Below are 15,225 nucleotides of genomic sequence, written 5' to 3' on the forward strand. Positions count from 1 at the left end.
AAAGGGGAAAATGAGGCAGAGAAATATTGAGAAAATTGTCCAAGAAGAATTAGTTGTGACAGCATTGAAGCTGAGGCATTCTGATTTTAAAATATGCTAAAATACTTTCTAGTATCCATTTGGCCACTACTTCCTTTTTGACCATTTGTCGTCATGGATTAATCTCTTGGTGATTTCAAGTTTATATAATTTTTGTGCTGTTTGCCAGTGACTGAAATAATATAGGTTACCTTTGCTTTGTTTTTCATAGTATCAGCAGGCAGCAGCAAAGCCAGTTCCCTTCCAGGAAGCCTACAGCGTTCACGAAGTGATATTGATGTGAATGCTGCTGCTGGTGCCAAGGCACATCATGCTGCTGGGCAGTCTGTACGAAGTGGGCGGTTAGGTGCAGGTGCCCTGAATCCAGGTTCCTACGCATCACTAGGTAAGACAGATAACTATGGGAAATTGTACAACATTTTCTCCCTGGTCTCAGGGAAGCATTAAATCATCATCAATTTCAGTGATTGATGATGGTGATATATTTATCATTTCTATTTCATTCTTGCTAGTTAAGGATAGTCCATATGTTTTATATGATTCTGTCCTTGCAATGTAGTTCTGAGGTATCTGAAATACCTTGTTTCTCTTTTCCCCCTGTTGTCCTCCTAACCATCTTAATCAAAGGAACAATTCTTTATTCCATGATTTGCATATAGAATTTTCAAAGTTCTGCACTACAGCCACATCCATGCTGGATACTAAGGGAGTTTGGTGTTGTACCCAGCTTCTCAATTCTCTTTCTCCTACTTCAGTTCCCTTACCAAGAAGTTAAAGCCTTTTGGAAATCTGGGAAAACCGCAAAGCTGAATCATAATCAAAGCTTAAAAATAAATAAAATACCTAGGAATAAACCCACCTAAGGAGACAAAAGACCTGTATGCAGAAAACTATAAGACACTGATGAAAGAAATTAAAGATGATACAAACAGATGGAGAGATATACCATGTTCTTGGATTGGAAGAATCAACATTGTGAAAATGACTGTACTACCCAAAGCAATCTACAGATTCAGTGCAATCCCTATCAAACTACCAATGGAATTTTCCACAGAACCAGAAAAAAAATTTCACAGTTTGCATGGAAACACAAAGGACCCCGAATAGCCAAAGCAATCTTGAGAAAGAAAAACGGAGCTGGAGGAATCAGGCTCCTGGACTTCAGAGTATACTACAAAGCTACAGTAATCAAGACAGTATGGTCCTGGCATAAGAACAGAAATATAGATCAGTGGAACAGGATAAAAAGCCCAGCGATAAACCCATGCACATATGGTCCCCTTATTTTTATATAAAGGAGGCAAGAATATACAATGGAGAAAAGACACCCTCTTCAATAAGTGGTGCTGGGAAAACTGGACAGCTACATGTAAAAGAACGAAATTGGAACACTCCCTAACACCATACACAAAAATAAACTCAAAATGGATTAGAGACCTAAACGTAAGGCCAGACACTATAAAACTCTTAGAGGAAAACATAGGCAGGACACTCTATGACATCCATCAGAGCAAGATCCTTTTTGACCCACCTCCTAGAGAAATGGAAATAAAAACAAAAATAAACAAATGGGACCTAATGAAACTTAAAAGCTTTTGCACAGCAAAGGAAGCCATAAAAAAGATGAAAAGACAACCCTCAGATTGGGAGAAAGTATTTGCAAATGGAGCAACTGACAAAGGAATTATCTCCAAAATATACAAGCAGCTCTTGCAGCTCAATATCAAAAAAACAACCCAATCCAAAAATGGGCAGAAGACCTAAATAGACATTTCTCCAAAGAAGTTATACAGATTGCCAAAAAACACATGAAAAGGTGCTCAGCATCACTAATCATTAGAGAAATGCAAATCAAAACTACCATGTGGTAACACCTCACACCGGTCAGAATGGCCATCATCAAAAAATCTACAAACAATAAATGCTGGAGAGGGTATTGAGAAAAGGGAACCCTCTTGCACTGTTGGTGGGAATGTATATTGATACAGCAACTATGGAGAACAGTATGGAGTTTCCTTAAAAATCTAAAAATAGAACTATCATACGACCCAGCAATCCCACTGTTGGGCATATACCCTGAGAAAACCATAATTCAAAAAGAGTCATGTACCACAGTGTTCATTGCAGCACTGTTTACAATAGCCAGGACATGGAAGCAACCTAAGTGTCCATCAACAGATGAATGGTTAAAGAAGATGTGGCACATATATACAATGGAATATTACTCAGCCATAAAAAGAAACAAAATTGAGTTATTTGTAGTGAGGTGGATGGACCTAGAGTCTGTCATACAGAGTGAAGTCAGGAAGAGAAAAACAAATACCGTACGCTAACACATATATATGGAATCTTAAAAAAAAAAATGGTCCTGATGAACCTAGGGGCAGGACAGGAATAAAGACACAGACGTAGAGAATGGGCTTGAGGACACAGGGAGAGGGAAGGGTAAGCTGGGACGAAGTAAGAGAATAACATGGACATATATACACTACCAAATGTAAAACAGATAGCTAGTGGGAAGCAGCCGCATAGCACAGGGAGATCAGCTCGGTGCTTTGTGACCACCTAGAGGGGTGGGATAAGGAGGGTGAGAGGGAGATGCAGGAGGGAGCGGATATGAAGATATACGTATGCGTATAGCTGATTCACTTTGTTATACAGTAGAAAGTAACACACCATTGTAAAGCAATTATACTCCAATAAAGATGTTTAAAAAAAAAAAAGCTTAAACATATATTCCCAAAGCTATTCAGAGTTTGTTTTTTATATCCATCAACCTTAAAAATTTGAGATTGGTTATCCATATTATTTATCTCTGTTTTGTGCTTCATTTTTCTTTCTCTTGGGTAGTACTCAGGGAACACTAGGCAGGCAGATCATTGGAACACAATAGGAAGTGCAGAGATTCTAGGTGTGAATGTGGTACATAATAAAGGTGGCATAGCTGCATTTAATGAGGAAAGCATAAATTATACAGTAAATGGTGTTTAGACATATGGCTTTCAATTTGGTACAAAATTAAGTTAGAACCATGTTTCATACCATATAAAAATTTATTCCAGATTACTAAGAAGTTGAACAAAAATATAAAGCATCTTGACAAAAACATAGTAGTTGAGTATTCATCTAATCTCAGATTGGAGAAGAAATTTCTAAGCATAAAGAGCCAGAAAACCATGAGGGAAAATCCCTTAGGATCGAAATCTTAAGTGTGAAAATATAAAATCAAGTGACTGAAAATTAAAAGGGAAAAAAATTTTGCCAATACTACAAAAAAAGCTAAAATGTCAACAAGTTTTATAAGTCTATGAGAAATAGATGAGCTTATTTTTATAGAAGAAAATTTTACATATATCAAGAAAAGCATATTTCAAAATTGCCCCCAAAACCCCTAAACAGATGTTGGACCTCCACTGTGATCAAACAAATGCAAACTGAAAGACCGGTAAATGCAGCAAGAAAGTTAAGGTTAGTGCCTACTATTCATAAAGAATGTGTTTAAAAGTGCTGGTGTGAAGTAATCATGGAGTACTTTATCTGAGTGGCATTTTAATAATACCCATGAAGCTTTTTTAAATGTTGAGAGTTTTGAGCCAGTAATTCAATGTTTATAGATAATTATGCCAAGAAATAAAAGGAATATTCATTATGTTCCTAAAAATAGATGTATTAGCTTCAACCTTGATGTGTAACAAAGAGGGAGTGATTAAGTTATGGTATATCCTTACAGATACTATGCAGCCATTGACAAGTCATATTTTTAAAAAAATTTTATTTATTTTTGGCTGCATTGGGTCTTTGCTGCTGCGTGCGGGCTCAGTGGCTGTGGCACAGTGGCCTTAGAGCATTCGGGCTTCAGTAGTTGTGGCACGTGGGCTCAGTAGTTGTGGCTCGAGGGTTCTAGAGCTCAGGCTCAGTAGTTGTGGTGCACGGGCTTAGTTGCTCCATGGCATGTAGGATCTTCCTGGACCAGGGGTCAAACCCATGTCTCCTGCATTGGCAGGTGGATTCTTAACCACTGCGCCACCAGGGAAGCCCCAACAAGTCATATTTTTAGCAAGGATCAAATGATATGGCCTACCAAGCAATGTGTGATACTTTCATTATTTTGTATAAAATTATACATAAATGAAAGACTGGACAAAGATGGGTTTTTTTGTTTGTTTTTTTGTTAAGATTCATCTATGTTGTTGCGTGTAGCTAAAGTTCATTTATTTATATTTCTATGTACAATATTCTATTGTATGAATTGTATGAATATATTCTATTCTATTGTATGAATATATCACAATTTAGTTTTCTGTTCTACTGTTAGTGGGCATCTTGGTTGTTTCCTGTTTTTTTATTATTATGAATAATACTCATGAACATTCTTATATATAGGACTGGACAGAGATGTTTACCAAGATGTCAACAATGGGTTGATTAGTGCTTTTAAATTTTCATAAAACTTTTCTGTGGTAGAAACATTACCTTCCTGGAAATGCATTATTATCTCAATATATGAAAACTAATCAATGTAATATACCATATAGTAAAATAAAGGACAAAAATCACATGATCATCTTAGTAGATGCAGAACAGGCATTTGACAAATTCCAACACCCTTTCATGATAAAAATACTCAACAAACTAGTATAGAAGGGAACTTTCTGAACATGATAAAGAACATCTGTGAAAAATCCACAGGTAGTATATATATCATGATGAAAGACTGGATGCTTCCCCCAAAATCAGGAACAAGATAAGGATTTCCACTCTCGCCCTTCCTAACAGCATTATCATGGAAGTTCTAGCCAGGTCAGTTAGGCCAGAAAAAGAAATAAAAGGTATCCATATTGGAAAAGAACTGAAACTATTTGTAGAAAACATGGTCTTACATATAGAAAATCCTAGGAAATTCACAAAAAAACGATTAGAGCTTATTAATAGTTCAGCAGAGTTACCGAAGATAAGATCAATATACAAAAATCAATTGTATTTCTAAATGCTAGCAATGAGGGACTGCCCTAGTAGTCCAGTGGTATAGAATCTGCCTTACAACGCAGGGGACACCAGTTCAATCCCTCGTCAGGGAACTAAGATCCCACATGCTGTGGGGCAACTAAGCCCGCGTGCCACAATTACAGAGCCCACTCACCCTGGAGCCTGCACGCCACAACTAGAGAAGAGAAAACCTGCATGCCACAACTAGAGAGAAGCCAGCACACCACAATGAAAGAACCACATGCCTCAATGAAGATCCCATGTGGCACAACTAGAGAGATGCCCGTGCACCACAACAAAAGATCCCACATGCCTCAATGAAGATCCCATGTGCCACAACTAAGACCCGACGCAGCCAAAAATAAATAAAATAAATAAATAGAAGATGATGGAGTAGAAGGACGTGTGCTCACTCCTTCTTGTGAGAGCACCGGAATCACAAATAACTGCTGAACAGTCATCAACAGGAAGACACTGGAACTCACCAAAAAAGATACCCCACATCCAAAGACAAAGGAGAAGCCACAATGAGATGGTAGGAAGGGCACAATCACAATAAAATCAAATCTCATAACCACTTGGTGGTTGACTCACAAACTGGAGAACAACTATACCACAGAAGTCCACCCACTGGAGTGAAGGTTCTCAGCCCCAAGTCAGCCTTCCCAACCTGGAGGTCTGGCAAAGGGAGGAGGAATTCCCCGAGAAACAGACTTTGAAAGCTAGTGGGATTTGATTGCAGGACTTTGACAGGACTGGGGGAAACAGAGACTCCACTCTTGGAGGGCACACACAAAGTAGTGTATGCATCAGGATCCGGGGGAAGGAGCAGTGACCACATGGGAGACTTAACCAGACCTAGCTGCTAGTGTTGTGGGGTCTCCTGCAGAGGCGAGGGGTGGCTGTGGCTCACTGCAGGGACAAGGACACTGGAAGCAGAAGTTCTGGGAAGTACTCTTTGGCATGAGCCCTCCTGAAGTCTGCCGTTAGCCCCACCAAAGAGCCTTTAGCCTCCAGTGCTGGGTCATCTCAGGCCAAACAACCAACAGGGAGGGAACTCAGCCCCACCCATCAGCAGACAAGCAGATTAAAGTTTTACTGAGCTCTGCCTACCAGAGCAACACCCAGCTCTACCCACCACCAGTCCCTCCCATCAGGAAGCTTGCACAAGCCTCTTAGATAGCCTTATCCACCAGAGGGCCCACAGCAGAAGCAAGAAGAACTACAGTCCTGCAGCCTGTGGAATGAAAACCACATTCACAGAAAGATAAACAAAATGAAAAGGCAGAGGACTATGAACCAGATGAAGGAACAAGATAAAATCCCTGAAAAACAATTAAATGAAGTGGAGATAGGCAACCTTCCAGAAAAAGAATTCAGAATAATGATAACGAAGATGATCCAGGACCTCGGAAAAAGAATGCAGGCAAAGATCGAGAAGATGCAAGAAATGTTTAACAAAGACCTAGAAAAATTAAAGAACAAACGCCTAGAAGAATTAAAGAACAAACAAACAGAGATAATACAATAACTGAAATGAAAAATATACTAGAAGGAATCAATAGCAGAATAACTGAGGCAGAAGAATGGATAAGTGACCTGTAAGGAAGAATGGTGGAATTTACTGGCATGGACCAGAATAAGAAAAAAGAATCAAAAGAAATGAAGACAGCCTAAGATACTGGGACAATATTTAATGCACCAACATTCACATTTTAGGGGTCCCAGAAGGAGAAGAGAGAAAAAAGGGACCTGAGAAAATGTTTGAAGAGATTATAGTCGAAAACTTCCCTAACATGGGAAAGGAAATAACCACCCAAGTCTAGGAAGTGCAGAGAGTCCCAGGCAGGAGAAACTCAAGGAGAAACATGCCAAGACACATAGTAATCAAATTGACAAAAATTAAAGACAAAGAAAAATTATTAAAGGCAAGCAGGGAAAAACAACAATTAACATACAAGGGAACTCCCATAAGGTTAACAGCTGCTTCCTCAGCAGAAACTCTACAAGCCAGAAGGGAGTGACACGATATATTTAAAGTGATGAAAGGGAAGAACCTACAAGCAAGATTACTCTACCTGACAAAGATCTCATTCAGATTTGACAGAGAAATCAAAAGCTTTACACAAGCAAAAGCTAAGAGGATTCAGCACCACCAAACCAGCTCTACAGCAAATGCTAAAGGAGCTTCTCAAAGTGAGAAACACAAGAGAAGAAAAGGACCTACAAAAACAAACCCAAAAACAATTAAGAAAATGGTAATAGGAACATACATATCAATAATTACCTTAAGGGCTTCCCTGGTGGCGCAGTGCTTGAGAGTCCGCCTGCCGATGCAGGAGACGCGGGTTCGTGCCCCGTTTCGGGAAGATCCCACATGCCGCGGAGCGGCTGGGCCCGTGAGCCATGGCCGCTGAGCCTGCGCGTCCGGAGCCTGTGCTCCGCAAATGGGAGAGGCCACAACAGTGAGAGGCCCGCGTAGCGCAAGGAAAAAAAAAAAAAAAAAAAAAAATAATTACCTTAAATGTGAATGGATTAAATGCTCCAACCAAAAGACATGGATACAAAAACAAGACCCATATATATGCTGTCTAAAAGAGACCCACTTCAGACCTAGGGACACAAACAGACTGAAAGTGAGGGGATGAAGAAAGATATTCCATGCAAATGGTAAACAAAAGAATGCTGGAGTAGTAATACTCATATCAGATAAAATAGACTTTAAAATAAAGACTGTTACAAGAGACAAGGAAAGATACTACATAATGATCAAGGGATGAATCCAAGAAGAAGATATAACAATTATATATGAACCCAACATAGGCACATCTCAATATATAAGGCAAAGGCTAACAGCTATAAAAGAGGAAATCGACAGTAACACAATAGTAGTGGGGGACTTTTAAAACCTCACTTACACCAATGGACAGATCATCCAAACAGAAAATTAATAAGGAAACACAAGCTTTAAATGACACAATAGACCAGATAGATTTAATAGATATTTATAGGACATTCCATCTGAAAACAGCAGATTACACTTTCTTCTCAAGTGTACACAGGACATTCTCCAGGATAGTTCACATCTTGGGGCACAAATCAAGCCTCGGTAAATTTAAGAAAATTGAAATCATATCAAGCATCTCTTCCAACCACAATGCTATGAGAGAAGAAATAAATTACAGTTAAAAAAATGTAAAAAACACAAAACACATGGAGGCTAAACAATACTAAATAACCAAGAGATCCCTGAAGAAATCAAAGAGGAAATCAAAAAATACCTAGAGACAAATGACAACGAAAACATGACGATCCAAAACCTATTGGATGTTTATAGCAATACAGTCCTACCTCAAGAAACAAGAAAAATCTCAAATAAACAATCTAACCTTACCCCCTAAAGGAACTAGAGAAAGAAGAACAAACAAAATACAAAGTTATTAGAAGGAAAGAAATCAAGATCAGAGCAGAAATAAATGAAATAGAAACAAAGAAAACAATAACAAAGATCAATAAAACTAAAAGCTGGTTCTTTGAGAAGATAAACAGGACTGATAAACCTTTAGCCAGACTCATCAAGAAGAAGAGGGAGAGGACTCAAATCAATAATATTAGAAATGAAAAAGGAGAAGATACAGCAGACACTGGAGGAATACAAAGCATCATAAGAGACTGCTACAAGCAACTCTATGCCAATCAAATGGACAACCTGGAAGAAATGGACAAATTCTTAGAAAGGCATAACCTTCCAAGACTGAACAAGGAAGAAATAGAAAATATGAACAGACCAATCACAAGTAATGAAATTGAAACTGTGATTTTAAATCTTCTAACAAACAAAAGTCCAGGACCAGTTGGCTTCACAGGTGAATTCTGTGAAACATTTAGAGGAGAGGTAACACCCATCCTTCTCAAACTCTTCCAAAAAATTGCAGAGGAAGGAACACTCCCAAACTCACTCTACGAGGCCACCATCACCCTGATACCAAAACCAGAGAAAGATGTCACAAAAAAAGAAAACTACAGGCCAATATCACTGATGAATATAGATTCAAAAGTCCTCAACAAAATACTCGCAAACAGAATCCAACAGCACATTAAAAGGATCATACACCATGATCAAGTGGGATTTATCCCAGGGATGCAAGGATTCTTCAATGTATGCAACTCAATCAATGTGATACACCATGTTAACAAATTGAAGAATAGAAACTATATGATCATCTCAATAGATGGAGAAAAAGCTTTTGACAAAGTTTAACACCCATTTATGATAAAAGCTCTCTAGAAAGAGGGCATAGAGGGAACCTACCTCAACATAATAAAGGCCGTCCGTATATGACAAACCCACAGCAAACATCATTCTCAATGGTGAAAAACTGAAAGCATTTCCTCTAAGATCAGGAGCAAGACAAAGATATCCACTCTCACCACTCTTATTCAGCATAGTTTTGGAAGTCCTAGCCACGGCAATCAGAGAATAAAAAGTAATAAAAGGAATCCAAATCGGAAAAGAAGAAGTAAAACTGTCACTGTTTGCAGATGACATGACATGATACTATACATAGAGAATCCTGAAGGTGCCACCAGAAAACTACTAGAGGTAACCAATGAATTTTGTAAAGTTGCCGGATACAAAATTAACACAGAGAAATCTCTTGCATTCCTGTACTCTAACAACGAAAATCAAAAGAGAAATTAAGGAAACAATCGCATTCACCACTGCAACAAAAAGAATAAAATACCTAGGAATAAACTTACCTAAGGAGGTAAAAGACCTGTACCCAGAAAACTATAAGACACTGATGAAAGATATCAAAAATGATGCAAACACATGGAGAGATATACCATGTTCTTGGGTTGGAAGAATCAGTATTGTGAAAATGACTATACTACCCAAAGCAATCTATAGATTCAGTGCAATCCCTATCAAATTACCAATGGCATTTTTTGCAGAACTAGAACAAAAAATCTTAAAATTTGTATGGAGACACAAAAGACCCCAAATAGGCAAAACAATCTTGAGGGAAAAAAACGGAGCTAGAGGTATCAGACTCCCTGACTTCAGACTATACTACAAAGCTACAGTCATCAAGACAATATGGTACTGGCACAAAAACAAATATAGATCAATGGAGCAGGATTAGAAAGCCCAGAGATAAACCCATGCACCTATGGTCAACTAATCTATGACAAAGGAGGCAAGGATATACAGTGGAGAAAAGACAGTCTCTTCAGTAAGTGGTGCTGGGAAAACTGGACAGCTGCATATAAAAGAATGAAATTAGAACACTCCCTAACACCATACACAAAAATAAACTCAAAATGGATTAAAGACCTAAATGTAATACCAGACAGTATAAAACTCTTAGAGGAAAATATACGCAGAACACTCTATGACATAAATCACATCAGAGTCCTTTTTGACCCACCTCCTAGAGAAATGGAAATAAAAAAGAAAAATAGGGCTTCCCTGGTGGCGCAGTGGTTGAGAGTCCGCCTGCCGATGCAGGGGACACGGGTTCATGCCCCGGTCTGGGAAGACCCCACATGCTGCAGAGCGGCTGGGCCTGTGAGCCATGGCTGCTGAGCCTGCACGTCCAGAGCCTGTGCTCTGCAACGGGAGAGGCCACAACAGTGAGAGGCCCATGTACCGCAAAAAAAAAAAACAAGACAAATGGGACCTAATGAAATTTAAAAGCTTTTCCACAGCAAAGGAAAGTATAAATAAGACGAAAAGACAACCCTCAAAATGGGAGAAAATATTTGCAAATAAATCAGTGGACAAAGGATTAATCTCCAAAATATATAAACAGCTCATGCACCTCAATATTAAGAAAACAAACAGCCCAATCAGAAAATGGGTAGAAGACCTAAATAGGCATTTCTCCATACAAGACATACAAATGGCCAAGAGGCACATGAAAAGCTGCTCAACATCACTAATCATTAGATAAAGTGCAAATCAAAACTACAATGAGGTATCACCTCACAGCAGTTAGAATGGGCATCATCAGAAAATCTACAAACAGCAAATGCTGGAGAGGGTCTGGAGAAAAGGGAACCCTTTTGCACTGTTGGTGGGAGTGTAAATTGATACAGCCACTATGGAGAACAGTATGGAGGTTCCTTAAAAAACTATAAATAGAATTACCATATGACCCAGCAATCCTACTACTGGGCATATACCCTGAGAAAACCATAATTCAAAAAGACACATGCGCCCCAGTGTTCGCTGCAGCACTGCTTACAATAGCCAGATCATGGAAGCAACCTAAATGCCCATTGACAGACAAATGGGTAAAGAAGATGTGGTCTATATATACAGTGGAATATTACTCGGCCATAAAATGGCACAAAATTGGGTCATTTGTAGAGACGTGGTTGGACCTAGAGACTTTCATGCAGAGTGAAGTAAGTCAGAAAGAGAAAAACAAATATTGTATACAAACTCATATATGTGGAATCTAGAAAAATGGTACAAATGAATCGGTTTGCAAGGTAGAAAGAGAGACACAGATGTAGAGAACAAACGTATGGACACCAAGGGGAAAGCGGGGGACGGGGGTCGTGGTGGTGATGGGATGAGTTGGGAGATTGGGATTGACATATATACACCAATATGTATAAGATAACTAATAAGAACTGGCTGTATAAGAAAAATAAAATAAAATAAAGATAGTTGATGGAGTCAGAAAGAAAATAATAAAACTTTTTAAAAAAATGCTAGCAATGAACAATCTGAAAATAAAGTTAAAAAGCAATTCCAATTACAGTAGCCTCAAAAAGAATAATACATTGTACATAGGAATCAACAGAACAAAAGAAGTGTAAGACTTCTCTAGGATGAACCACTCTTATGTTTCTCCTTTACTCTTACACTCATAATATTGCTGACACCAGATGTGTGGGATTTTTGCATCAAGCAATTCTTAGACAACACCTAGATGTCCTAAAATTCAATTCAGTTGTGGCCCTAACCATAGTTAACACAGACCTTACAGGTTAAGGGCTTAGTCTGTTACGACCCCCGCCCCCACTTACCCCCACCTCAGACATCAATTGCAAGTCCAGGTTGTTACCTGTGCTTCTGACCAACTGGCTCTAAGTCACAGGTTCCCTTGCCCCCTCCTTGAGTTAAATTAACTTGCTAGAGTGGCTCACAGATCTTGGGAAAACAGTCTACTTACTAGATTACTGGTTTATTACAAAGGATATTAAAGGGTATGAATGAAAAGCCAGATGAAGAGATACAGGGGGCGAGGTCTGGAAGGGTCTCAAGCCCAAGAGCTTCTTTCTCTGTGGAGTTGCAGTGTGCCACCCTCCCAGCATATGGGTGTGTTCACCAACCCAGAAACTCTCTGAGTCTTGTGCTTTTGGCATTTTTATGCAGGCTTCATCACATAGTCATAATTGATCATTAACTTAGTCTCCAGCCTCACAACTCTTCCCAAGAGGATGGAGGATGGGGCTGAAAGTTCCAAGCTTTTAATCATGGTTTCATCTTTCTGGTGACCATCCCCCATCCTGAGGCTGTCGAGGAGACCACCAGGAAATGCCTTATTAGAACAAAGGACAGTCCTATCACCCAGGAAATTCAAAGGGATTTAGGAGCTCTGTCAGGTACCAGGGTCAAGGAGCAAATATTAGAGAAAAAGGTACTCCAAGTGCTCTTACCACTTGAGAAATTACAAGGGTTTTAGGAGCTCTCTGCCAGGAATTGGGCGCATATATATGTTTTATTTCACACTTGTGCACTAAAAACTACAACACATTGTTAGAAGAATTTAAAGCTCTAAATAAATGGAAAGACACACAGGTTATTTAAAGACTTAATATTAAGATGGGAAATTGACGTACAGATTCAATGCAATCCCTATCAAAAGTCCAGCTGCCTTTTTATAGAAATTGACAAACTGCTCCTAAAATCCAAATGACAAAGCAAAGTTTCCGGAATAGATGAAACGATCTTGAAAAAGAAGACCGAACTTGGTGTACTCACACTTCCCAATTTCAAAATTTACTTCAAAGCTACAGTAATCAAGTCTGTGTGGTACTGGCATAAAGATAGACATACACACCAATGTAATAGAATTGAGAGTCCAGAAATAATCCGTCTATCTATGGTCAGTTGATTTCCAACAAGGGTGCCAAGACCATGCAGTAGGCAAGAATTCTTTTCAGCAAATGTTGCTGGAACAACTCAATAGCCAGGGGCCAAGGAATGAATTTGGACCTCATATCATATCCAAAAAATTAACTCAAAATGGATTAAAAACCCAAATGTAGGGCTTCCCTGGTGGTGCAGTGGTTGAGAGTCCGCCTGCCGATGCAGGGGACATGGGTTCGTGCCCCGGTCCGGGAAGATCCCACATGCCATGGAGCAGCTGGGCCCGTGAGCCATGGCTGCTGAGCCTGCGCGTCCGGAGCCTGTGCTCCATAACGGGAGAGGCCACAACAGTGAGAGGCCCGCGTACCGCAAAAAAAAAAACAAACAAACAAACCCAAATGTGTGAGCTAAAACTATAAAATGCTTAGAAGAAAACACAGGTGTAAATCTTCATAACCTTGAACGATGCAGTGTTTTCTTAGATACTACACCAAACACAAGCAACCAAAGAAAAGCTAGATAAATTGGACTTCATCAAAATTAAAAACATTGTGCTTCAGAGGGCACCATCAAGAAAGTGAAAATACAACACAAAATGAGAGAAAACATTTGCAAATCACATATCTGATTAGGGACTTAACATCTCAAGTATATAAAGAACTCATAACTCAGTAACAAAAAGGCAATTCTATTTAAAAATAAGCAAAGGATTTGAATACATATTTCTTTAAAGACAATATACAAATTGCCAGTAAAAGCACATGAAAAGATGCTCAATGTCCTTAGACATTAGGGAAGTGCAAATCAAAAGCACAATGAGATACCTCTTCACACCCACTAGGCTGTTATCCAAAGAATGGACAATAACAAATGCTGGTGAGGATATGGAGAAATTGAAACCCTCATACACTGCTCCTGGAATGTAAGTGGAGGCACTATGTGAACAGTTTGGCAGTTTCTCAAAAAGTGAAACATAGAGTTAGCATGTGACCCAGTGGTTCCACTCCTAGCTGTATACCCAAGACATGTGAAACATATGTTCTCATTAAAACATGTACACAAATGAATGTTCATAGCAACATTATTCATAACAGCCCCAAAGTGAAAACAACCCAAATGTCCATCAGCTGGTGAATGGTTAGGGAGGTATGTGCATACAATGAAGCAGAATATTACTCAGCCATAAAAAGGAGCACATTACATAAAAGTGAAATACTAACGCATGCTCTAAGAGGGGTGGAACTCGAAAGCATTATAAAGTTAGACACAAACAGCCACATACTGTATGATTCCATTTACATGAAATGCCTAGAATATGTGAATCCACAGAAACAGAAAGTAAATTAGTTGTTGCCAGGGGTTGGGAGATGGGAAAATAGGGAATGACATCAATGGGTATAAGATTTCTTTTTGGGGTGATGAAAATGTTCTGGAATTAAATATTTATGAGGGTTATTAAGTCTTGTGAATATATTAAAAACACTGAATTGTATACTATGAAAGAGTAAATTTTATGGTACATGAATTATACATTAATTTTTTTAAGTGGGGAAAATGGAAAACAAATAGAAATAAAACATTCATCCTGAGTATTAAGAATAAAACATTATATTTAGTATCCATTATTTTTTAGTACCAGAAGAAAATACTGAATTTGAAATGTTTTAATATGAACTCGAAAGCCATTTGCAGCATTTCTTTTTTTTTAATTTTTGAATGCGCCACGCAGCTTGTGGGATCTTAGTTCCCCAACCAAGGATTGAACCCAAGCCCTCGGCTGAAAGCGCAGAGTCCTAACCACTGGACTGCCAGGAAATTCCCAGCAGCAATTTTTTTTTTTCATAAGAAAGTCATAATAGTGCCATGAGATTGCTTAATTTGTTTCTTTTGGTTCTTTAAGGTTTGAATGGCATGTTTGCTTCTTTACAGAAGGGAAAGGTGTCCCTCTATCCTCTTTTCTTCATCTGGCCCAGGTTCATACTCAGGCACAATGAGATACTTGTCTGTGCCTCTCTCCAGGGCTTAGAGAATAGATTTTCTCATTCTTTCCATTTCTATGTCTTTTTTTCTTTTTCTTCCCTCCCTCCCTC

The 15,225-nt window shown here is 38.9% G+C and overlaps 1 protein-coding gene across 2 annotated transcripts in view; it reads left to right on the plus strand.

Annotated features, from left to right (window-relative positions):
- Positions 1-15,225, plus strand: part of CLASP2 (cytoplasmic linker associated protein 2) — a 181,653-nt gene that overhangs the window by 94,186 nt on the left and 72,242 nt on the right. For both annotated transcript variants that reach the window (XM_007447690.1, XM_007447689.1), the window contains one exon: positions 251-424. In XM_007447690.1, coding sequence (XP_007447752.1) covers positions 251-424 — 174 coding nt within the window. The remainder of the gene's footprint in view (positions 1-250; positions 425-15,225) is intronic.

The sequence above is a fragment of the Lipotes vexillifer genome, unplaced genomic scaffold, assembly GCF_000442215.2.
Source record: "Lipotes vexillifer unplaced genomic scaffold, Lipotes_vexillifer_v1.1 scaffold73, whole genome shotgun sequence".
Taxonomy (NCBI): domain Eukaryota; kingdom Metazoa; phylum Chordata; class Mammalia; order Artiodactyla; family Lipotidae; genus Lipotes; species Lipotes vexillifer.